We start from the raw sequence: 24,465 nt of genomic DNA, 5'->3' as shown, positions 1-24,465 counted from the left end.
CAAAAAGAGAAAAGCAACTTTTTCTGAATCATGCTCATTGCTTCTGACCTCTGATAGGCACCCCCCTCTCATTCAGCGCTCTGTCTCCTTTTGCACCCTTCCTTGGAAGGGCTTCCCCAAGCACTGCCTGCTTAATCAGTGGCACAGTGCTTGACATCTACCGGCACTTACTACCCGGTTGAGGAATGACTGATAGAACAAACAAAGCGAATACGATGATGATCTATTAAATAGCATGCAAGCCCAAGGGACAGGAGGCCTGGGTCAAATTTTAATTCTCCCAATGACAGGTCACAGAACCTGGGCGAAGGCATTTTTACACTGTTGGTGCTCAGTTTCCCCCACACGTGATAATGCTTGCCTGATTTCATAGGGTTAGAGTATTAGCATTCGTCATGTTAATGAGTGCATTGGGACTGTTAGAAGTCTCTCTTTAATCCTAAGGTAAAAAAAAAAATGGCTTAATAGTAATGATCATAATAATAGTAACTATAACAGTAACAATAATGGGCCGAGAAACGGAAGACCATTCCTTCGTAATTTCCTTGTTCTGGTACTTAGTCACCTGATGAGGCAATATGTTTAAGGACCCTCCCAACTTTATTCTATTTAGAAGACACTTAAAGTAGTTTTCATTGTCAATTTGTGTTTAAACTACGCTTCTCATTTCCTCTTAATAATGAGTTATTAAGAAAAAAATATCTACTTGATTTCTTTTCCCCTTGTTAGTTAGCATAGAAGTTAAGAGCTCATATTTGAGCAATACCAGTTGGTTTGAATCCTGGCCCAACCACCCAGGAGCTGTGTGACATCGGGCAAGTTACTTGACCTCTCTGGGCCACATTCCCTCTATAAAATAAGAATAGTACCTATGTCATTAGATTAATATGAGGATTAAAAGGATTAATATTTGTAAAAGACTTAGAACAATGTCCAGGATGTAGTAACTGCTTTATCATTGTTGAACAAAGAAAATAAATATTTCAAACTTTAAAGAACTTTAATTATATAAATTAAGCATTTTTGTCTGCCTTTTAAACATGACACTCATCTTTTTGTTTATAATATTTTTAGCTACGTTTTTCATTGGAAAACAAACTATTTCCCCACATCTGAGTTAAACTTAGAAATGGTGCCACTCATGATTCAATGAGGCCTGTCCCAATGCAGATATAAACTGTTAAGTAAATTGCACACTTGTGTTATCTGTCCACCTAAAAAGCACCCCTTTACCTTCTTTGGTACAAAATCCAGAATGTACTTGTCAACACCCACTGATTAGCCTAAAACAACCCCGTGTCCAGAGGAAGAACCCTGCAAGCAGAACATGTGAGAACATGGCCTCCTTTTCTCCCTCCTCTGTGACCAACAATCAAAGATTTCATGACTGGCCTTTGTCCTGACTCTGTCAACACGACTTACCCTGCATAGTATACATGTGGAAATGTTTTTATACGAATTTCCATATTAGAAAAGTCTGCTCAATTAACACAAAGCGCCATTCCATCACGGGCTTTTTTTTCTTCTTGGAAGTGATCAAGAAGAAATGTGGAAACCAATTCTTTCTCTTTTCGCATAGAAACCACTAACATTTTAACAAACTGACTTGTGCTGAACATGGGCATAATAAAGTGATTTTTCAACTGAAAGTGAAGATTTCCTTTGCATCAAAATATAAGAACTAATTAGCTGACTCCAAGAAAATGAATAAAACTATGATCACGATTGAATTATTGAGCAAGAAAAATCTGTTACACAAAGACCAGGAAACAGAGTGGGAGAGAAAGGTCTGTAATGGTTTGGCTGCTAAAGGACATTTTTACGCACATCCCAGCACTAAGTGCTCTTCGCAATGAATAAACCATATGTCCATTTTTATATGCTTCCTTTCACTAAGATCCTGAGACTTCACAATATTCCCTTTGTCCCAGTCCCTGCCTTGTCTTCCCCCTCCCTCGATTCCCCCATCCCTAACTTCACCTCCTTGGGCAAACGGTATTTGTGCCCCAGCTACCAACTTGAACATCTGCTACCTTAAAAAAAAAAAAAAAGAAAGAAAAATCACCTCATTGCCTAACATCCTCCAGGGCAGAAAGTTTGAAGGATTCAGCATCCTCAAAAGAACAGCCGCAGAAGGGGGAGAAAAAAAGGCATATCTTTTCCAGCTCAGTAAATTCTATCTATATAAAGATTAAATGAATAACATTTTAAAAATTCTTCAGTGCAAGCAAATCCATGTTACCAATAACGTATTGTCTTTCTTATGCATAAAGGGAGACCCACACATTTTATTGTATTTCATTTTTGCAACTGTGTCTCTTTTTCAACATATTACCATATTGAAGAGATATAGCATATATATAACTCTGGAGAAAAGAAGGCCAATATTTTCCCTCTTTTTACCCAGTGGTTTTCTCCTCTTCTTTTTTTTTTTTTTTTCTGTCCCCAAACACTTCCTCAATTGACAAATAAAGAAATATTTCCACTGGATTAAAGTGAGCCTGAATCCAACCAGAGCCCATTTTTAAAAAATTCCATTTCAACATTTGGTCGGCAGCTCTGCCCCTTCACTCACTTATATCATTGACTCCTCCAACCAGAATTCCCATTGCCTTATACCTTTGCCCTCAAGCTTTTACTAGTCCATTGCTTTTATATGTTTGCACTTAATTTGATTCCATCCTTCATGCTTTTTTCATTATTCTTAGTTCATCCACACCACATAAATTATCACCTGTGTTTTCAGTTCCCCATGTGCCCCATTCACACCAATTCCAAATAAATACTTCTGATTCTCATCCATTTAATCCAAATTAATTCTTACTCTCTCTCTCTCTCTCCATCCTCCATCCCCACCTCTACCTCCCCTCCTATTTCTCTTATAGCACCTGCTTTTCCTTCCATGCTTATCTAGAGGAAGGTTTCACAGGCAAGATGCTTCTGGAGGAGGCAAGGTGATTGCTTTCTGTATTGTCTTAAGAAAGCCAAGCTCTACAGTGCTGCCACCTTCAATGAGCCAATGGCTGCACATCTCGATGCACTCTCCACACCGATGAACCCAAGCATCGTAGCCCCCTGCACAGAGTGATGAATAAAGCTTCTTCCTTTTTGAGAGTATTCAACTTTAGCTTACAGCCTTATTTCTAGTATACATAGAGGCGTTTTTTCACACAATCATCACTAATCAATATCAACAGCAATTGTAATAACTACAACCAATTCCACTACGATCTTTAATGAGCTCTTAAGATCTGCCACGTATTTTACACACATTTATTCATTGAAGCTTCAAAACAATCTAGGATGTAGATAAAGTTATCCCTATACTTTATAAGTGACTACACTGAGACTTAGGGAAGACAAAGCACTTAACCAGGTCACAGATCTAAGAAGCAGTAGAGCCAGAATTCAGACCCAAGTGCACCGAACCACAAAGCTTCACTCTTAACCACCCTGCAGTACTGCCTTTCAATAATGCATGGTGCCTCCCTGAATAAATCCCCCATGGGGAGGAGTCTTTCCACTTCAGTCCACTATACAGCAAGTGGTTGCAGGTGCTGGGGAACATAATGAGCTCCACCTTAGTAATCGCTCTGCGTAGACAATGCCCCAAAAACAAAGCACCGAATGAGGCATTACTCCTAAGAGGTCTCCTTCTGACACATCTGTTGGGAAAACGGGATAGGAAAAAGAAGCAAACGCTCTGGACTCCCCCTTAAAAAAAAGAACCTTGTTTCCCTAGAGCCTTCCAGCCTCCATACTAGGCAGGATGTAGCCTGTCTTAAAGTCAATAATTCAACAATGTGTCCATACTCATGAATTCCACACCCCCAACGAAGCTCCACAGTCTTGCCTCATCCTGCTTTCTCTGGTTTCCTGGGGAGAACAGGAAGTGAGTCACCAACGAAGCCTGGGAGCACGGCAATGTCTTGTCATTACCTTCCTCATTGACTTGAGAAAAAAGAAATGTAAATAATTATGACCTCCAGGACAATATCAGAGAGAGAGAAAGAAAGCTAACTTGAGCAGGGAACGTTAGCCTTGGTGTCTGTGGAATGGAGAACTCACCCTCAAACTCATGGGAAACCCTATGTAGGTCTGAGCTGTGGGATTTGAAAGTCAGGTTAGGAGATCTTCCCATGAACCGAGCAAGAGCTACATAGGCAGTCAAGTACAGAATTGGAGGAGTACGTGCCAAAGTCCTGTACAGCAAAGATTTGTATTCTCATCCTCCCATGGGAATGATTTTGAGGTTCAAAATGGTGATTTCTTCCGGACACATATGATGCACCTTACTTCATGGGAAGTGCTCCTGTACTGCACAAAGGCATTTCATGCCCCCACACACCAGTGCATCAGAGCCGCCAGGGGCCTTACGCCAGCCTGTTTGATAGATGTGGCCCATGAAGTAAAGGGACACTCTCCAGGCCACAGAGCTAGTTAGTGGTGGAGTTAGAACTAGAACTAGTTAGTTTTTCTGATTTTCCAGCCAATGAACTTTCCACTGCACATCTCCTTGGTGGCACTGGCCGAAACCCACCATAGAGTGCCAAGAAGACAGGCTGCAAGACCAAAAAGAACTCTCACCAGCCACTTCTGGCTCAAATCCAATCACCCATTTCTCTCTGGCCACACTTTTACTCCGCTGCTTCTACTCCTGGAGTTTTCCCCGGTTCAGTTGCAACGTACAAGCAGTATACAAAACCATACAGACGACACAGTCGGGACTCCTTTAAAAACCACCAATGACAGTAATGGCTCCTAGGACGCTAACACCGAGAAGAAACACCAGCTCTAAGCTTGTACCTTAAACCACACAACAAAGGCCAGGTTTCAAGGAAATGACGATCTCACTCTTTTCTCTATAAACCCCACTCTTCCAAATTATCCCGTTGCTCCAAAGATCCATATGATTCCTGGGAATCACGCAGAAGTCCCAAATAAAATATACAGTCCCTGCCAGTCCCCACTCTCCCCTACCACACACATAGCAATGTAATCACTTTAGCAACTTCTCAGTAACAAGCTCATTAAAAAGCAATTCTGCCATCTCTCCATAAAGCACGCGCCAGAGAACAATGCAAAAGAGGAGATGCCAATTAATTATAGAATGATCACATCAAATGAACTCTGAAACCCTCCTGCTGTTGGTGACTTTGATGAAAGATCAGGGATGCTGGGAAAGGAGTGAATAGGGACACCCCGACTACCTTGTGTAACTGAATTCTTTCAAATGTGCCTCCTCAGATTCCGGGGTTGATCAAAGCTGCAGAACTACACTCCTAAACAACGGGGAGAGTTGGGGGGTGACAAGTGCCCGTGCGCACACGGCGGTGAGTCACACTGCCAGAGCCCCATTCGGGCATCCTTGGAACCGTGTGGTTGCACCGCGTNATCCACAAGCCCATGGCCTGTGCCCGGGGCCTCCGGAGAGCTCAAGGCCACGTGTGCCTCAGCTGCCCCGCCCCGGCCCTCCAGCCTGGCCACCGCCCCCGAGGCAGCACGCGGCCGCTCCTCGCAGCACCGATTCCCTTCCCACCGCGAGGCTAGAGGAGGAAGAGGAAGAAACCACGTGCGGCCAACTTGTACCACTACCTGTGTGAGTCCTCTGGTGGGCCTTTAGGTGGGAGCTTTTTGTATAAACTTTCCGGCACCCGTTAAACTGACAGCGGTGAACCCTCTTCTTGTTTTCGGGGCATGCCTCGGCCCCCACCCCTCCTTGCTCGCTGTCGCTCTGTCCACTCTTAACTGTCCCAGCTGCCGCCACGGCCGCCGCTGCCGTTGCCACCCCTCCCACCTTTACCGAGCCGAGCGCAGCCTTCTTGGCCACCAGTTTCAACGTCACCGTGCCATCCACGGCTGAGAGAGTCTGTGAGGTTTTGACCAGATGGCGGCTGAGCTCAGGGGACGAGGGGGGCGTTAATGAGGTCACTGCGTTGAGCTGGGCCTGGTTGACGGCTGTGTAGCTGTCGAGAGAAGAGCTGGTTGGCTGGAGGCTGAGGCAGGTCTCAGATAGCAACTTGTCCCGAGAGAGCAGAATGTCCACTGCGGAGCTCTTCTCGCAGATGGTGGCTTCCACGGGGAGCAGCAGCGGGTCCAAGCGCCGGAAACTCTCCTCAATGCACGGGGGAGGAGAAGCATGGAGGAAACAGTCCAAGTCCTCACCGAAGGTCTCGGAGATCCTCCTGGGCTCCGTCTGTAGGTAGCGTTCCAATTCAAGGCATGTCTGCAGAGGGGAAGGCGGGAGGGAGAGAAACAGCCATCAGAGGCAAAGAACACCACAAGGCCACATGTTGACGGGCAGGGCAGGAAGACACAAAGAATGGTTTTGTGGCCGGAGTCTAAAATTCTCTTGGTGGAAGGTCTGACCTTGTTATTTACTCCCTCAAGACTTCTGAAAGGTTCATAAAGGCCACATCATGTGAGTTTAATGAAGGGGAACTGGAGGTCCAGAAGGGCTGTCTCACCCCCATCAGGATCCCAGAGAATATTCAGTGTTAAAATCATCTCCTGCCCCACAACCCAAGTCAGCAGGTGAGATGCTCCAAGCAGCCCCAGGAGTTCCCGTGTAAGCAAGAGGCAGATGGAATCACAAAGTCTTTCATACCAAAATAAGACTTCCCATACTCCAAGTTAATTTTTCAAATAGACTAGAGCAAGCCACAAAAATAAATCAATTTTCCAACTTGCTCTGAAGAACAAACCATGCCCATCCAAGCTGAGGTGACCTCAGCCACAATGAGCCAACAGCAAGTCCTGCCTTGGATTCCCTAACTAGGAGGACCAGATACTAAAGAATGCCTCTCACAAAACCTTTGATATACAAGACAAAACTCTCATTGTTTACAGCAAGTTTTTCAAAATGCTATCGTGACCTATTTTGTGGCAAGAAGCATGAGCCCCATTACAATGGTTTAGCATCTCTGACTATGTGATAAAAATAAGTTCAAACACAGCTGTTTGACTTGCTAAAGATAGGACCCAAGATATTTCAAACATAAAGCTTTCACCTGGTAAAGAAATAGAGGAAACTGCAAAGTTCAGAGTTACAACAAACCTTCACCCAATGTGCTCCTAAGTCTTTGTAAGGTAACGGAAGTGCTATTACGTTATGGCAACAGCGTGGATATTTAACTTGTACTAGAAAGCTCCTCACTTAAAAATCCGACTTTTCCGGAATCTTGTGTAAAACCGTGGCACTAACTTCCACCATCAGCTCAATTTGCTCTGGCTTCCTCTGGGCTTCAACAAAGAAACACTGACGACCAATTTAAAATGAGACTAGCTCCTAGTTTACTGCCTCTGTAGAGCATCTTCCATTTCAGCCAATGTGGAGTTTTACATTTCCCCAGATACAGAATCATAGAACCATGGAGTTTCAGAGCCCTTTGTCTGGCTTTTATATAGACTGTACTTCTCTACCATGTGCATATGTCAGCATTTTACCTGTTTTTCTTGGACTGCATGCAATAGCCATGCCATGCTCACTATTTTGACAAGGTTCTAGCTGTGTTAGTACTAGGGTTAGTACTTAACCTCTAAATCAGAATCCATTGGTGGTCACTGCCTTTGGTATTCTCTGCCAGCCTGCCCTTCAGGGCTGCCAGTCCCCAATGACATCTCATGCCCAACTTCTCCTCCTTGCTTGTTTCATTCACTCCTCCTCTCTGAGTTACCCAACCTCTCCCTGTGAAGTTTTCTTTCCTATTTGCCAAAGTATCTAATACCACCTTATATACTTTAATCTTAAAAATCTTTAAATCACTGTTTATAGTCTCTCACTGGTTATATATTTATTTGTCTTCTGTCTTCTGTTTATTTTTTGTTATTATATTTTATTGAGGCATAACTGACATATAATGTTATATTATTTTCAGGTGTGTAACATAATGATTCAATATTTGTACACACTGCAAAATGATCACCACAGTAAGTCTAGTTACCAAAAAGATTGGTTTTTAATCAGCCTCACGGTAAAAGTCTGCATTAATGATTAAGAAAACCAGATTTTTAACTATGAATCAACTTTGAGTTTCACTGTTGACTTTTAGTGGCATAAACTAATGAATGAGTCTAATCTTCATTCAACACTCATGTCACAAGTTTTCATTCAACTACTGTGTTCACAGCAAGGTACAAGGCTTTTGGTGTGCTGGAAGGAGAAGATATTAATAGATCCATGTGATGTAGGTGCAGAATAGGTAATTAAAATCTAAAAATGACATGAATTTACAAAGCAAAGTAATACCAAATAACATAATATAAAGTATGTTGATAAATTCTTAGGGGATGAGTGGACAATGAATTCTACAGTCTATAATACAATGGTATTAGTGAAGAAAAGCTTATTGGGAGAGTAAGTTTTTATTCTATTTTACTTATTGATTAAATAATAGCTCTAGCTGAGTAGCTTCCCATCACTTTATATTTGAAACCAACCCTACCGCCTTCTCAGGTCTAGAAATTTGCATTATCCTCAGTTGCTCCCTTTCTGAATTCCATGTCTCAAAAATTTCCCTTCCCTTTTTCCACCTTGTTGCTAGAAATTGTCATTTACCTCTCTCCAATAACGAAACCCTCAGGTTTAGCTTCAGTGAGTTCACTTCTGAATCTCACTCCTAAAACCTCCCTTTAAGTTCCTCTTCTCTTCTAAAACCCTCACCTACCAAGCACAGTGCCTGGCACCCAACAGGTATATAATATCTATCAAACAAGGACAAAATCAACTTTATACTCTTACTTTGATTATTCTATCTCCTCCACTCCACAACAATCATCTCCTGACACCCTATCTTGGACCATGCTGAGGCTAGCAATCTTAGAAATGACCACTAATATATGTCTTCTGGAACATAACTCTAATGCTTCTTCAGCTTTGACCAAAGGGATGAAGGAGACCTTTGAGACACAGATATGTCCTGGGTAAACATCAGCTGAATCATGGGTTATAAATTGTCCTTGAGGCAGTTCCTTGCCTTACACACAAAGATTATTTCACAACATAACTCTTTTGATAGAGTTTGATAGAGTATCTGTATGTCATGTCTTCTTACATACTTTCTAGCTCAAAGATTTGAAAGTCACTAAGAAACTGTTGTGATCGTTAGGAAGCTCAGATCTCTTCATATTCAGAGATCTGGGGAACTGGGAGATTCTAATCACATTTACACACTTTTGTGGGAAATAAAAAAAAAAAATCTACCCCATATGCCCTAGTTTAAATCCCAGGAGCACACAGGTCACACTGCATCTACTAAAATATGGGAAATGCGAGACCACATAAGAGCAGCTATCATTTGCAACCTTAATACAGGGCATTCTTATTCCGTCAAAGAATCAGAGAAGCAGAAGTACTCATCAGGATGTGCTGGATAACCCTATGAAATCATTCAGGAATGGTTTTTGTCTTGAAAAATCCACTTCCTATAATATTCTACTTAGAGAGAAGAGATTTTGTTAATCAAAAACTCATCAGGAGTGCTGGAAAATAAAATGTCAAGAATGAGGAGAATTTTAATGTTAGATTATTTATAAGCCAAAGAGAAAGTTTATCTCCAATGTTTTTCTTTAATGATTACAAGGACTCCCTCAAGGAATGACTGCTGTTTAATTGGAATTTGAAGTATTTGCTCATAGATATTAATACATATACACAGAGACAGAGGTTTATATAGAAATGAACATGTATATGTGTGTGTGGGGGTATACATACATATATTTTCTAGCTCTGTCCATAGGAAAAGTCTACAAGCAAAGACACCTTGGTAGCAGTGAGCACACCTACTGTACAGATCTTGGTTTCTAAATACCATTATCCAATAAAGGGAACCAGGGCACCTTGGAGAAATAGTTGACTCAAAGTGTGGGGCAAAGTAAATAAAAGATGACCCTAGAATATCTTGTGGTACTGGAAGGTAAGGAAGTGTTCATAAAGTGATAGAGATATGTCAAAAAGTCTCAAGATCCAATTTGAAGGACCTCTCAGTGACCAGATCTGGACAATATGAGCAATAGAAAGGAATAGTGATAATGGATTTTTAACACATGGAATAAAATTAATATCTATGAATCCACAGTGATATAAATAAATAGTTGAATCAATAAACAAATGGAGAGGGTTAGTTCCTCCTTACAATAAAATTATAATTAATAAACAGAGAAGAGATGATGGAAATAGAAAATCGCCATTAGGCAAAAAATAAAAGTAATAATGGCTACAGGCAAGAATCACCAATGGATGCTAAAATTAGTACATGAAAGTATAATGAGAAACAAGATATTTGCCAGTCTCAAAGTATCACCCCACAACAAGATAGATAGATGTTAACTACATAGACAAAAATAATAATTTTACAATGGAGAAGCCTGGCATGTACCACTTTAAATATATGATCAAAGTTAGCAGTACCAGTGACAAAACAAAATCATATTAGGTACCCTGGTATGACGGGCTTTTTGAAAAGGGCACAAAATTACTCTATACCATTCCTACCAAAAATATATAATCATGTATAATGTAATCATGAGAAAACATCAGAACAATCCAAGTAGAGGGCTATTCTACAAAATAACTGGCTAGTAGTCTTTAAAAAATATCACGATCAGGGATGCCTGAGTAGCTTGGTTGGTTAAGCTTCTGACTCTTGGTTTCTAATCACGGCATGATCTCATGGTTTCATGAGTTCGAGCTCCTCACTGGGCTCTGAACTGACAGTGTGGAGCTTGTTTGGGATTCTCTCTCTCTCCCTCTCTCTCTGCCCCTCCCCCATGTACAGTCTTTATCTCTCTCAAAATAAATAACTAAAACCTTTAAAAATTGTATCAAGATCATGAAGAACAAAGGAGACTGAGAAGCTGTCCCTGATGAGGGGACTAAGAAGATATGAGAAATAAATGCAATGGATTTTGGATAGGAAAAAGATATGGATGGGGAAAATCATTTAATACAAATAAAGTATACATATTAGTCAATGACATTGTATCAATGTTAATTTCCTGGCTCTGCTCATTGTACTATGGTCATGTAACATTAGGGGAAGCAGAGCAAATGTATACAGGAACTCTATGCACAATTTCTGCCACTTTTCTGTAAGTCCAAATTATTTCAAAAGAGAGAGAGGGGAAAAAAAAAGAAACAACCATTAGCAAACTAGGAGTATCTCCAGATTGCAAATTTGGATGTAAAGTTCAAATATTTGTTTATCTACCAGAACCAGAGATTCACTCTGTCCCAATGATACTCTAGCCAGTAAACCTCAACTCAGAGACAGCAGATGTCAATTTAATTACATAAATTATGCCTTTTCAATACTTCATGTTGGAGATATGAAGCTTCCCTTAACCTGACCTAATAATACAACTTAAGACTTGAGTCACTGGATCAACTTCCACTCCCTCAAAAATCCATTACAGTCAGCAATGGGAAGGAAATGTGCCCAAGTACAAAGTGATTTTCTTATTATTTATGAGGTCCAAATGAGCTTTGTGAAGATTCTTCCAACATCTCAACTTTGAAATGTGTGGCTGTTTCTCCTAGTTTCCTAACAAATATCACCTGAAATTGGTTTTGAAATCACCCTAAAATTTGATCATCCTAAAATCTGTTTTAATACTCTTTCCATTTTGTTCATATTACTCGTTGAAACATGCTTATTAAAAATGATAATCCAAGGCTTAGTTTAAACAGAAAAAGAATTCAAACCTATTACTGCCATGCCTAGAACTTCTGTGACAGGTTCCGGAGGCAGAAATTGACAGAGAACAAGATAACCCAAGTCTTGTAGCACAAATTAAGTTCCCCCAAACCTTCTCAATGTTGGCAAGAGGTAGTTTCTTTCGTGGGATCAAGAAATTTGTAAGAAAATTTGGCCATATATGGGCATGATGATGCCAAGGTTACCAAATGGTTTTCATTAAACCTGTCCTTTTCTCATCATAAATTATATGAAGTTTGTCATTCAGGATTGCAAACATCTCCAGTCACTTTTGCCATTTCCCCTACAACCCTCCCTTAAAGATTTCCTTTACCATTTTTTCCACTCTGCTTTCCCTTGTAGTCATATGCTTGATATAATCTTTCAACTTCCCTCCTACCAATCATTCTTTCAAAGTTCAACATGAAGTCTATCTTCTTCAGGAAGCTTGGTCTAGAAGAAAAATGGAATTAAGAAAATACGCTGGCTGCCAAGTGTTGAAATACACACCTCCTCAATCCTGGACAATTAAACAGTTATCTCCAAAATGAATCTATGAGTCCATAGATTGGTGGTATGCCTGGTTTAGTAAGATTATAATCTCCTTGTGGTTTTAGTTTGCATTTTCCTAATGACTAGTGCTGTTGAGCATCGTTCCATGTACCTGTTTACCTATTCAGGTACTCTGCCCATTTTTAAACTGGATTATTTGTTTTCCTGCTATTGAGTTATATGAATTCTTCATATATTTTGGATATTAACTCCTTGAGTACATGGTTTGCAAGTATTTTTTCCCCATTCCACAGGTTCTTTTTTTTTTTTTTTACTTTATTGATGATTTCTTTTGCTGTGCAGAAAGCTTTTAGTTTAAGGTAGTCCCACTTCATTTTTTATTTTGTCGCTTCTGCTTTAGGTGTTATATACAAAAAATCATTACCAAGACCCATGTTCAGGAGTTTTATTCCTATGTTTCTTTCTAGAATGTTTTCTCTCCATCCATGCCAGCATGGCATGGGGGCAAAGAAAAGGGAACCCTTATACACTGTTGGTGGATTGTAAATTGGTGCAGCCACTATAAAAAACATTATGGAGGAGCCTCAAAAAATTAAAAATAGAATTACCATATGATCCAGCAATTTCACTTCTGGGAATATATCCAAAGGAAACAAAAACCCTAAGTCAAAAAGATGTCTGCACCCCCGTGTTGATAGCAGCATTATTTACAACAGCCAAGATAAGGAAACAACCTAAGTGTCCATTACTGGATGAGTGGGTAAATAAGTTGCAGAATATATATGCAATGGAATATTATTCAGCCATTAAAAAAACAAGGAAATCTGGGTGCCTCGGTGGCTCAGTCAGTTAGGTGTCTCACTCTTGATTTTGGCTCAGGATATGTGCTATTGAGTCCCGTGTTGGGCTGACAGAGCAGAGCCTGCTTGGGATTCTCTCTGTCTCTGTCTCTGTCTCTCTCTGCTCCTCCTGCTCACTGCTTCTCTTTTTATTTCTCTCTCAAAATAAATAAACATTAAATAAAATAAGGAAATCCTACCATTTGTGACAAATGGGCAGACCCTGAAAGAATTATGCTAAGCAAAATAAGTCAGACAGAAAGAAATATGCTGTATGATCTCACTTATATGTGGAATCTAAAAACAAACAAATAAAACAAAAACAAAAACAAAACTCATAGATAGAGATCAGACTTGTGGTTACCAGAGGTGGAGGGTGGGGGGAGAGGACATTGGAAAAGGTAGTCAAAAGGTATATGAGATATATAAGAACTTCCAGTTATGAGATATATAAAAATTAGGGATGTAATGCACAGTATGATGACTATAGCTAACATGGCTGTGTGATATATAGAAAAGCTTTTAAGAGAGTAAACCCTAAGTGTTCTCATCACAGTGTTCTCCTTTTCATTTCTTTTTATTATATTTATGTGCGAAGATGGATATTGTGTGAACCTACTGTGGTAATAATATATAGGTCAAACCATCATGCTGTATGCCTTAAACTTACACAGTAATGTGTCTCAATATTTCTCAATAAGGAAAAAATTTTAATAAACTAATTTTTAAAAATTACCATCTTCTTAAAAGCAATGATCATCTTCCTTAAACCACATGGGTACTCAAACAATAAAAGTAATCTTTTAGAAATAAACTTCTCCCTCATTATCTCAGATGGCAATGATATCAGTGTCTGAAGTGGAATAAAGTTGTAAGAGTCAGAACTTTCGGAAAGAATGAGCTAAAATCGCCTTACAACTCCCACCCATAACCACCACTGTAACTACATCCATATTCAGTTGGGCACACTCTAGTCCAGTCTCCTCAAGGCCATCCCTTTACAAACCAAGTGTTTAGAATATAAAAATTTCTTGTTTTCATTTCTGTGTCTTTTAATTTGAACATAAGACAAAGCCATTGGTCCAATATTTTTGCCATCACTCATTACTGTGTCATTATGATTAATTATTTGGATCGATGAATACTCAAGTTGGTGAATCAAAAACAAGATAGAAAAAAAAGAAATTGTATTTTGTGAATTATTTTTTTCTAGAATAGTATAGTCAATTAAATAAAAGGCCACCTACTACTACCTATGTTTATAATCAATTATCAGTCATTTGTGGTCCCTTTAGCCAGCTACCCTTAATCCCAATCATTCTACCTATTTCACTCACCTAAAAGACCCGAGAGTTAAAAAGGCAAAGAGATAAAGCAAATTGGGAGAAGAATATAGATGCAAAAAATATGAGGAAATATAGATTTCCCCTTTATGGAAACTTGCAAAGTCATGTTCTTCTGAGATCAGACCTGGACATGATGATGGTGATGATGATGATGATGATGATGATGATGATGGTGATGATAGTATGGTGATGATGCTTCTAGCAACGAAGGAGTGAACTCTGTTCCCAGAAAGAATGCTCACCCAGGTAACTGCACATGCAGGTTACTGCATCCAGCTACCCATGGGAGCCCCCTCCGATATTTGTTATGTGTGGTTTTGTCACGTGCTGTTAACCATGGTACCACCATCCCCAAAGAGCACAAAGTGCAGAAACAGGGAGATGAATCCCTTACCTTTCTCCTGGGATTATCCCAAAGCTTAATTACTTTTTTGTACTTTGAAATCTTCACACACATCCCAGAATGGAAATACAAAGTAACACAAAATAAGCCAGTGATAGAGGGGTAATTGGAGCTTCTTTTTAAAAATGATATTCTAAAATACTCATTTATTTTTCTAATTCCTTATTAGATATGTGTAGACTTTATACTTTTTAGCAAAATCTTTATTCCTCTGACTCCTGAAACCAACTCTGTAGGATTGCAAAGCTTGATATGTATGGGAATTTTGTGATTTTTTTTCCCCTTTAAAGGATGATACAATGAATGTTTCGGACATGTTTCAAATGTTTTAAAACTAGGTCAGAGTTGAAAGAAGGGAAAGGAAGTGGACAGCACCGTCAGAGAGTTCTGGTACCATTTTTTTTAGGAGTGAGAGGAGAGATAAGAAGCACCATGATTATGATTAATAAGTTCAGTTAAGCCCATGGGAGAACCTCAGACACCAAGTGGTTGGACTTTATTGCACATCTTCCTGGGTTTAAAATGTTGGGTTTCAACATTTTAAAGTGGGTTCGAGGAGGAGAATATAATACTAAGTTTAACTCACGGCAGAGACAGTGTATAAGCCAGTGACAAGAATCAACCACACAAGATGCAAAGAATGATTCCTTTTAAACAAATATTCACTTTTTCTTGACTTTTATTGTCAGGAAATATCAAGGTGGAAGGTTAGGAGACAATGATTTTGTCTAGAAAATAAAGGTAAGTAATTATATAACATAAGTAAAAATCTCCTCCTGAATTTTTTTTAGCTATTAGGCTAAAAAAAAAAACCCCCACCATAAATAAATGCCCTCAAAGAAAAAAGAACCCACCCCAAAGCCACATCAATAGCACACCCCAGAGGTGCAAGAGCATTGCATGTCACGGTCAGAACTGCTGAATTCCACAAAACAACCACGGGACTATACCGTCAGATCGCATTCCTTCCTTCTGTTTCTCACATCAACTGGTGGCTGGAGATGAAACCAAATTAAATATTTCCCTCTAGTAATCTGTAAATTCTGACAGACAATGCAGTGAAAATGAACTGAATACTAAACCAACATGAAAGTTAGGAAATTTGTACCAAAAATTCTTCAGCATCTCTCCTTGCCCAAACTATTTTCAACATACATAGGCTCCTGGGCGGCTCAGTAGGTTAAGCGTTCCACTCTTGATTTTAGCTCAGGTCATGATCTCATGGTTTGTGAGTTCTAGCCTTGCATCAGACTCCACACTGACAGTGTAGAGCCTGCTTGGGATTCTCTCTCTCTCTCTTCTTTCTTTCTCTCTCTCTGTCCCTCCCTCGCTCTCTCTCTCTCAAAATAAATAACCAAAAAAAAAATTTATTTTCAACATACAAAGAAAATATTTGTTTGTATATTTTTCCTTGGGGAGGCAGGGGAGCAAGGAGAGAAGATTAAAGGCCTGGGGTTTGGGTGCTGCCTTTGAAATAAGCAGCCTCAAATAGCCCTTTCATCTTCCAAGGATTCCTTAGTTGCAGCACATAAAAGAAATCCCCAAACAACTCAAATACAAATTAAATGTTAAGGTGAGTTCTAACGTAACCTGAGCAGAGCTGGGGCCCAGGTCTTACACTCCTTGAAGGAAGGCACTGGAGTCCCCCACACCTCCAACAGCTTGGAAAAGCACTTCCTCCTTCAAATATCTACAATCATCAGAAATAAGTGTCCATAAGGGACAGGATGGCCCATGCCCTGAGCAGGCTTCCGACCTTGGTTCAGAGTTGTTTCTCCAGATGTTACCTGTTACATCATATCGATTCAAAGTCTGTCACCCACAACTGCTGCATCTACCTTCCACCAGCCCTTAAGAAGAGTCACTTGCTATTACCTGGCCACTGGGCTACATCTAAATTCAAATTTGTATCAAGAGACACCACTGTGCATGTACAGCTGGATCCCGTGCGATGCATGGAGAAGCTACCAAACCAAGCCTCAACTTAGTTTGACGCACGCGGAGGAAACCCAATTTATTAATTTATAGCTTGAAAACAAGGTTCATTAGACACCCCTGCTTTGGTCATTACACTTTCATGGACGAAATGAAATTCATGCTTTAACGGTCAATGAAAACTCATCCCACTCTGGACCGAAGATCTAGATTTGGGCTGACAGTGAGGTTTAAGAAAGGAAAAAAGTGCAGAGGAGGCACTCCTAAAGGAAAAACCCATCACTGTACATGAGAGTGCCACAGGCCTTGCTCAGGGAGGGAGGCCCACCATCCCCACCACTCGTGACAGCCCAAGGCCTTGGGAGAAGGCTTCCCCTCTGAGGAGTGATGGCTTCTCAAGAACAACAATGGCCCTGACAGTTTTTCAGCTTCACCATTAATTTTCCATAAAGAGCAGTTTTCTCGATGAGCGCTTGTGTCAGGCAGGGCCTGATGCTTCACAAACCTGTAATTATTCTTGGCTCCCCACCCCCTACAGCCTCTGCACCTGTGTCAGTTCAAGGCACCAGCTGGTCCTGTCTTGCCTCCTGCCTCTTAAGGGGGTGGGGTGGAAGGGTAGGGGAGCCTTCATTGAAAACCCAAACTCACATTACTTGCCTCTTCTTCCAAAACGCAACAACAAAACAAAAATTTTAAACTCACCAATCTCATCCCTTCCCCCAACGGGTCTTGCCAAAGGAAACAAATAAACATTAATTGGCTAGAGAGCCTTCATTCAAACCAAAATTACTGAAAAACACAGTAACAGAGAAAGGTCTGACAAGGGGTTATTAATCCTGTTTTACAACCCACTCTTACTCCACCACCGCCCGCTCCCGTTAACTTTGCACACACATGCACACACCCTCCCCAAACTCCCCGGGCCCCTTTGCACTGAGTGGCCAAGATGGGAACATGCCGAACCCATGACATCATCTCCCCTGCCTCTCCCAAATCACTTGCACAGGCTGACTCAGGCTACTGGGAGTTTTGTTTTGTTTTGTTTTTTAAAGCAAACTCATTTCATTGACTCCCTTCTGGAACACTGCTATATCCTTCTCATTTGGATTAATTAAATATACCTTTCCCCTAATCCCCCTTAAAAATACATGTATGACTGCTTCTTTTACCCCAAAAGCACAGCTGGACATGTGTACAATGTATAGACACATGCATGTGTGCACACATACTTTCTCTCTTTCTCTTTCTCTGTCTCTCTCTGTCTCTGTCTGTCTGTCTGTCTCTCTCTCTCACACACACACACACACTCAAAGTTTGAATTTCCAAAAAACAACAGGTTCAAATCCCATGGGACCCCTCATGGCAGATGCAATTTAGTGGCTGGTGATCATGGAGGATATTTTCAAATACAAGAGAGTTTTCAGGAACTTCCATTATGGAATGACCCGGGAATACTAGGAGGCGTATTTGCTCTACTCCTCAGACGGTGTAAAATGGCAGCCAAAAATACAATGAAACCAAGCTCTAAGCCACTTTTCCTGACATGGAAGGTTGTACATTTACTTAAGCTGAGGTACATAGAATCAACTTCCCACAATATTTAAGGCAACTGCACATATGTGCCACTGTACTGCTCACCCCAGTTAAGAAAACAGACAGCCCTGTGCACACTGAGGGGCAGAAGACAGGGGGTTAAGAGTATTGGCCCTGGAGCTAGACTGGCTGGGTCCAAAATTAGGCTATACTACTTACTAGGTTGAATCATTGTTGGGCAAGTTACTTAACTCATCTGTGCCTCAGTCTCCTTATCTGTAAAATAAATACCAGTAGCGACCACCACAAAGGAGTATATGAGAATCCCATCACTTGTATATACCAAGTGCTTATAACAGGGCCTGAACCATACACTATGTATGTTGTAGCTATTATCTAACTAGTGTTATTTTCACTATGCTTCCAAGAAGATGGTAAATATAAACAATAACAACAGCAGAAAGGGAAAAAAAATACCAAGTAATTATCAAAGTAAAATAAACCTGTTGTGTGTAAAAGGTTAAAAAAGTAAAGCAGGGGACTCTCGCTGAGCAACTTGCCTCCCCGAGGACTCAGTTTTCTCTTCTACCAAGTGAATGGGTGGGACTTCTAAGGAATCTACCATACTAGTCTGGAGTTCTATGAGGCTGTAAAATCATGGAGGAAGGGTAGAGAAGGAAACGTGGGAATGGCTCCTCGAGAACAGGTTCCAAGAAACTGACACATGGCTCCGCTGCCCAGCGGGGTGGTCAGGGGAAGGAGGCTGGAGACCCTGGAAGAAGATGGTCCTTGGACTCCATTCTGCACAGGATACTGTGAAACTAATTTTCTGGTTCACCATGGATATCAGCTTCACCAGCACCTAAATGTAAACCTCACTAGAATGGAAGCTCTTCAAAGACACCTAACAGTCCCTGAATCATCATGGCCTGTCTCAGTCATTTGTCAAATGAATGAATGAATGAATAAAGCAACTCCCAAGCAAGCCAGTCAAAAGTCAACGGTAATCACAATCCTGAGCATGCAGGAATACAGGTGTCTGGTGAAGTCCAAAAATTCTTCCTTCTTAGAACAAACAACATCAGAAACAAGGTGTATGCATCTATTACCACTATTTCTTATAGGATATGTCAGTATTTAAAGATCTAGCTATAGGTGATATTTACTTGTCTCTTCAGTGTTTTTTATTTGAAAAAAGAAATCTTTACATGTTTCCTGTCTGACCTACATCCAGTATTCTCAACCAAGAGGCACATTTAGGTTCACAAAAGGCCACAGGGTAGCCCTGGGAATATGGACCTGGGTAGGAAGTAAAAACCAATTCCTCACCTAAGTCAGTGTCTCCCTCTCTTCTGCCCCTTGCTTTTTTCTCCTCTGACCTCTAGAAGCCACCAGAAAGAGAAGCAATAAAGACAAGTGGATAAGATGCTATTTTCAACTCTCATTCTTTATTGATGAAAAGAACCTGACCTAGGAATCAGATTCAATCCCCCCCTTTCCCCACGCTGTCTCTCCTGTCCCCACTAACTAAACTACTGAACTGAGCAGGGCATTCACTTCCTTCTCTGTAAGACGAGTGAACCACACTCTCATAAACCCCTTCCAGCTCAAAATCCTTGCTGACAACCCTTCGGTGGCCGGCCGTCGCGTGGGCCTCCTGGTCGCAGCGCACCAGCTCCGTTGATCTGCCGTGATTCCCTCCTCTCTTGCCCCCTCTCCCAGTCACACAAACGTGCCAGGCTTGTACTTTGTCTCAGCGCTACACTGCCGCTGTTCCCACACCCCAGAAGCAGACTCTCCAGGCCACTGGAGAGCACACCTGCTTCCTTCTAAGTCCATCATGTTTGGGCTTAATTGTCACCTATTCAGTGTCCTTTGATCTGCTTAGATAAACTAGCCCAAACACCCTATTTGTTCACCATCATACTACCTCACTTTATTTGCTTTTTAGTATTTACCAAGTCTAAATTATTTGTTCCCATGCTTATTGTCTATCTTTCTCTACTGGCATGGAAGTTCCAAGAGAAGAGAGACTTAGCCTCATAAATCAATGAATCTCCAGGACCTAGCACAGTACCTGGAAGAGGCATCCAAAACAAATGAATGAATAAACAAATGAATCAGCGAAGTCATTAATCAGTCCTGGGATTCTAGGGAAGACGAGCTGGTCTATCCTAAAGCTGGCCTAAAATGTCTACCGTATCAGGTCTAAGGCTTCATCATCATTTCTCCTCAGTTCAACTTTTAGGACTCAGAAGACACTCGGTGCACATTCATCAAACAGAAGTAAAATGGGGCCTCTGCTCAACACAAACAGATCAGTCTTGGGTCCTCAAATCTGCCCCATTCAAACAGATGCCAAAAGGGCATTTCTTCTCAGCAGTGTATATTGCATCATACGCTCTGAGTGTCGCTCAGATGAACAAAACCCACCCCTCTCCAGGCCTCTGCACCAGGTGCTTATTAGCTGGTGCCTTGAGGGAATAGATTAAAGGTAGAGGCTCAACCCACATTATATCCTTTATTCCCATTTCTATTACCTTAAAGGACCTCCGTGAAAAAAGTAACTCTGGCCACTGGTTTTCAAAGCACTTGAGGGTCACATCAGTTGGGTCCCCAACATTGGCATCCTTACTAGCATCATCAGTCCTTAAATAAAAGGCCCTTAAATGAAAAGCCTCATTCAAATTGAGCAGTCATCAAGGGCTTGTGTTTTCTGTTATCCTAAATAGTGCCACACTCCATTGACACAGGCGAGGCCCCCAGAAATTCCTACTTGGGACCGTTCTGGTGACTTTCCCATAAATTCCTAGACACAGAAGCATTTCGTTTCTCTCCATTCCCTTTAAGAATTTTACATAAAAAGATATCTCTACTGAGAGGTGCTATTTATTTCGGGATCATTATTTCACAGATACAGAGCCCTCAAACACTGAACCTGGAAGTGAGCCAAAATCCAATTAAGAGGGTATGGCGTTTGAACTAGGCAAGAGCTAAGGGTGAAAATGTTGAATATAGCTGTACAGGATTTGTGTGTGTGTGTGCGCGCACACGTGTGTCACTGACAATGAAATGTAGATTCTTTTTCATGTATTTCCGATGCCTTTCTCTAAACCTATAGTTGCTCCAGAGCCACAAAGCTACCCCCCTTCTTGTTCATTATGTCAGGCAGTAGGAATCTTTCACATGCTGTCTGGACAAAGACGAGGGAGAAATGAAGAGAAGGTTTTCCATCATGTAAAGAGAAGTAAAATTGTGCTTGGCCCATTTCTGAGCCACATTACGATATACAGTTTTCAAATTAAGAATTCAACCAAACTTGACAGGGAAGGATCAAGTGCTGGGGCCCTGAAGTTTGGATTCCAGTAGCTCAGGGACCTCGCTTAACCTCAGGTGGCTCAGCTGATATCAGATGACACGTACTCTCAGGCACACCAGACTCTCACTGAAGAAGAGACACTAATTTGAATCATCACTGCCATCCCCTCTCCCCTTTGTTCCTGTCTGAACCAATTTCCATACAGTTTCAAAGAAATCATCAGCCCATGCAAAGGGGAAATCCCAATGGGACAAGAACTACATTAGCAGCATAAGGGGGAAAATCTAATTTCCAGTCCGGTTGCTTTGTTGTTTCAACCTCTAAGGAAGGTTCCTACATACGCACAACATAAATTAAGTTTTAAAACACCACCGCGATTCAAGATTAATAAAAACTCTCATGGGGAAAAGGTGGTTCTTGGTACAAATCTCCTTACACAATGAGGGTCAACTCTACCCAGAGCTGGTGGGTGGTCTGTGGCTTTGAGGTCTCAATCATCTCAGCCAGCAAAATATTTTAGAACAGTATATATTCATTGGAACCAATGGACTTGCTACTTAGTAGATTATGGAGAATGAATTCTCGGTCTGAGGCAGGACCCACATTAAGAATTCTTAAACTACTTTATTGACAGAACTCTAAACTAAGACCTATTTTAAACGTCGAGATGGTCCAAATTAAGGATTCCTTTTTGGCATGACAGGATATGCCAATATAATTTCCTAGTGCCCTACGTGCTGGAATAAAACTCATGGCAAGACACCAGTGTGACTACATTGTTAATTAACCTGAACCACATACCGGAACATTGCTGCTAATAAAACTTCCCTATAAAGAAAACATGTTTTCTCTACTGAGAATCCTGGAATGTGGGCCCCAGCAGTGCCACTGCCTTAATTAAGGAGATAGTTTGATGTTGTGTCTCTATCTGCGATTGCCATGTAATTTGGTCATATTTGGCTTGATCGTCAATAACTTGAGTTCTTGAATATGCCTTTTGGAAAAAGAAAATGGAAATGTCATCCACACTATCAGGATGTGCAAACAACTCTGTGAATGAAAGGATCGCTTTTGCTAAGATAGGGGTGCTTTATCTGTGCTATTATTAAAAGTAGTCTGAGCTCTCAACCTATGATCCACTGAATCAGAGATCTAGAGAAACCTTCCATTTTTTCTTAAAAAAAAACAACAACAACAGAGAAACAGAGTCATAACTACAGCAACCAGATGAAACTGGGACTTTTTAAATCCAATCCACACGAAATGATGTATACTTTTTTTTTTTTTACAGAGAATTCCTTTGTGAACAGCTTCTGAAAATGCTTATCAATATTGATCATGTAACCTCGGAGTTCCCCCATAAGACTATCTAGGCAGCAAAGGATTAAAATCCCCATCCTATTTATGGGGAGCCCAACCTGGTAAAGAAAACTGGGTTTTCCACAGTTTTGTAGCCGTATAGAAACAGAACTAAAAGTTTCTTGGCTACTATTAGGCTTTGTTTGGTCCAACTCTCAACCTTCTACCAGGATCTCAAACATTCTAAAAATTCAACAGGGGCACCTGAGTGGCTCAGTTGGTTAAGCATCTGATTCTTGGTTTTGGCTCAGGGCATGATCTCAGTTTCATGGGTTCGAGCCCTGTATCAGGATCCTCTGTGTTGATGGTACAAAGCCTGCTTGGGATTTCTGTCTCCTTCTTTCTCTGTCCCTCCCCCACTTGCAGTCTTTGTCTCTCTCAAAATAAATAAATAAACTTTAAAAAAAAGATTTCTAAAAATTCAACAAATCATCATCTCTCGGGATGAAGGAATAGGATTCCAGACAAAGGTTCAGGATCTTCCCAAATTGGAAACACCACACCTTACCTCAAACTTCACAAACTTTTCAACTACATATCTCTGTGTAATTTCTCCTGGTGAGACTGAAAGAAGAGGCTTGGATTGATACCACCCTTTACCTAGAGATTCCTGGGATTTCTCTGACTGCTCCATATCTTGCTTGAATTGTTAAAAGTAAATAGGATTTCAATCATTCCAACCTGTCCATATCAAGTGTCACTGTTGAGATAGGAAGATATGAGGCTGGTATCATTTTTTAAGATTTGTGTTGAGAAAACTTATCATAACTGTGACTGAGGACCTAATTTTATTTGCTTACTGGATTAATGTCAAATACATGAAAACTAGAAATAATACATTCTTAAAGGGGAATTTGAACCTGCTACCCAATATTAAAAAAACTTCCCAGTTTTAATAAATATTAAAATACATATTTAAGTAAACCAGGTTCAACATTTCCTCCAACCAGTGCCATTCACAATAGTGGCTCTTGGCCCATTTTCAACACCAGTATTATCAGTCACTCTTCTGTTTTGTTCAAGAGTCAAATAGAATATGCAGCTTTAAAAAAGGACATGGAAGGAACAGAAGCAGCAAAAAGAAAAGGGGAAAAAATAGCAGCAAGGGAAAATAGATGAACAGTAAGCATCTCATCCCTGTGTACAAATCCTGGATGCCAATAGCTCTTATCAGATTACATACCTCTAACCAAGGGAATCCATCAAACTTTGGGCAGCAGATCACCTCAAGGGCATAACTGACATTTGGCCCTGCTCCCTACATGAAACCTAAACATTAATTTTAGAGTGGCTTTGTTTATAATCATCTGGTAGTAACAAACTAGAGAGGAAGATGGTCAGTGGGTGAAGAAATTACTGTGATTAAGAAATGTGTGGTGTTAGAAAACCATCTTTGTTTAAAAACCAGATAATTAGGGTTGCATTTGGGATACTGTGCCTAACCAATCTTAGATATCAAAATCCTTCAACTTTGGGACTTTTTATAGATATATAAAGTCAAAGACAATTCAATGTCATGGAGAGA

General features: G+C 40.7%; 1 protein-coding gene across 2 annotated transcripts in view; it reads right to left on the bottom strand.

Annotated features, from left to right (window-relative positions):
* KLF7 (KLF transcription factor 7) overlaps positions 1 to 24,465 on the bottom strand; it is an 89,050-nt gene that overhangs the window by 39,709 nt on the left and 24,876 nt on the right. Inside the window, exon 2 of one of the 2 annotated variants that reach the window (XM_077771239.1) lies at positions 5,596 to 6,226. In XM_077771239.1, the coding sequence (XP_077627365.1) occupies positions 5,596 to 6,226 (631 nt within the window). The remainder of the gene's footprint in view (positions 1 to 5,595; positions 6,227 to 24,465) is intronic. The other variant, XM_077771245.1, reaches the window with a different exon arrangement.

Source organism: Crocuta crocuta, unplaced genomic scaffold (assembly GCF_008692635.1).
Source record: "Crocuta crocuta isolate KB4526 unplaced genomic scaffold, BGI_CrCroc_1.0 scaffold160, whole genome shotgun sequence".
NCBI lineage: Eukaryota > Metazoa > Chordata > Mammalia > Carnivora > Hyaenidae > Crocuta > Crocuta crocuta.
The sequence above is the reverse complement of the archived record's forward strand: the minus strand, read 5'-3'. Positions and strand labels throughout refer to the sequence as shown.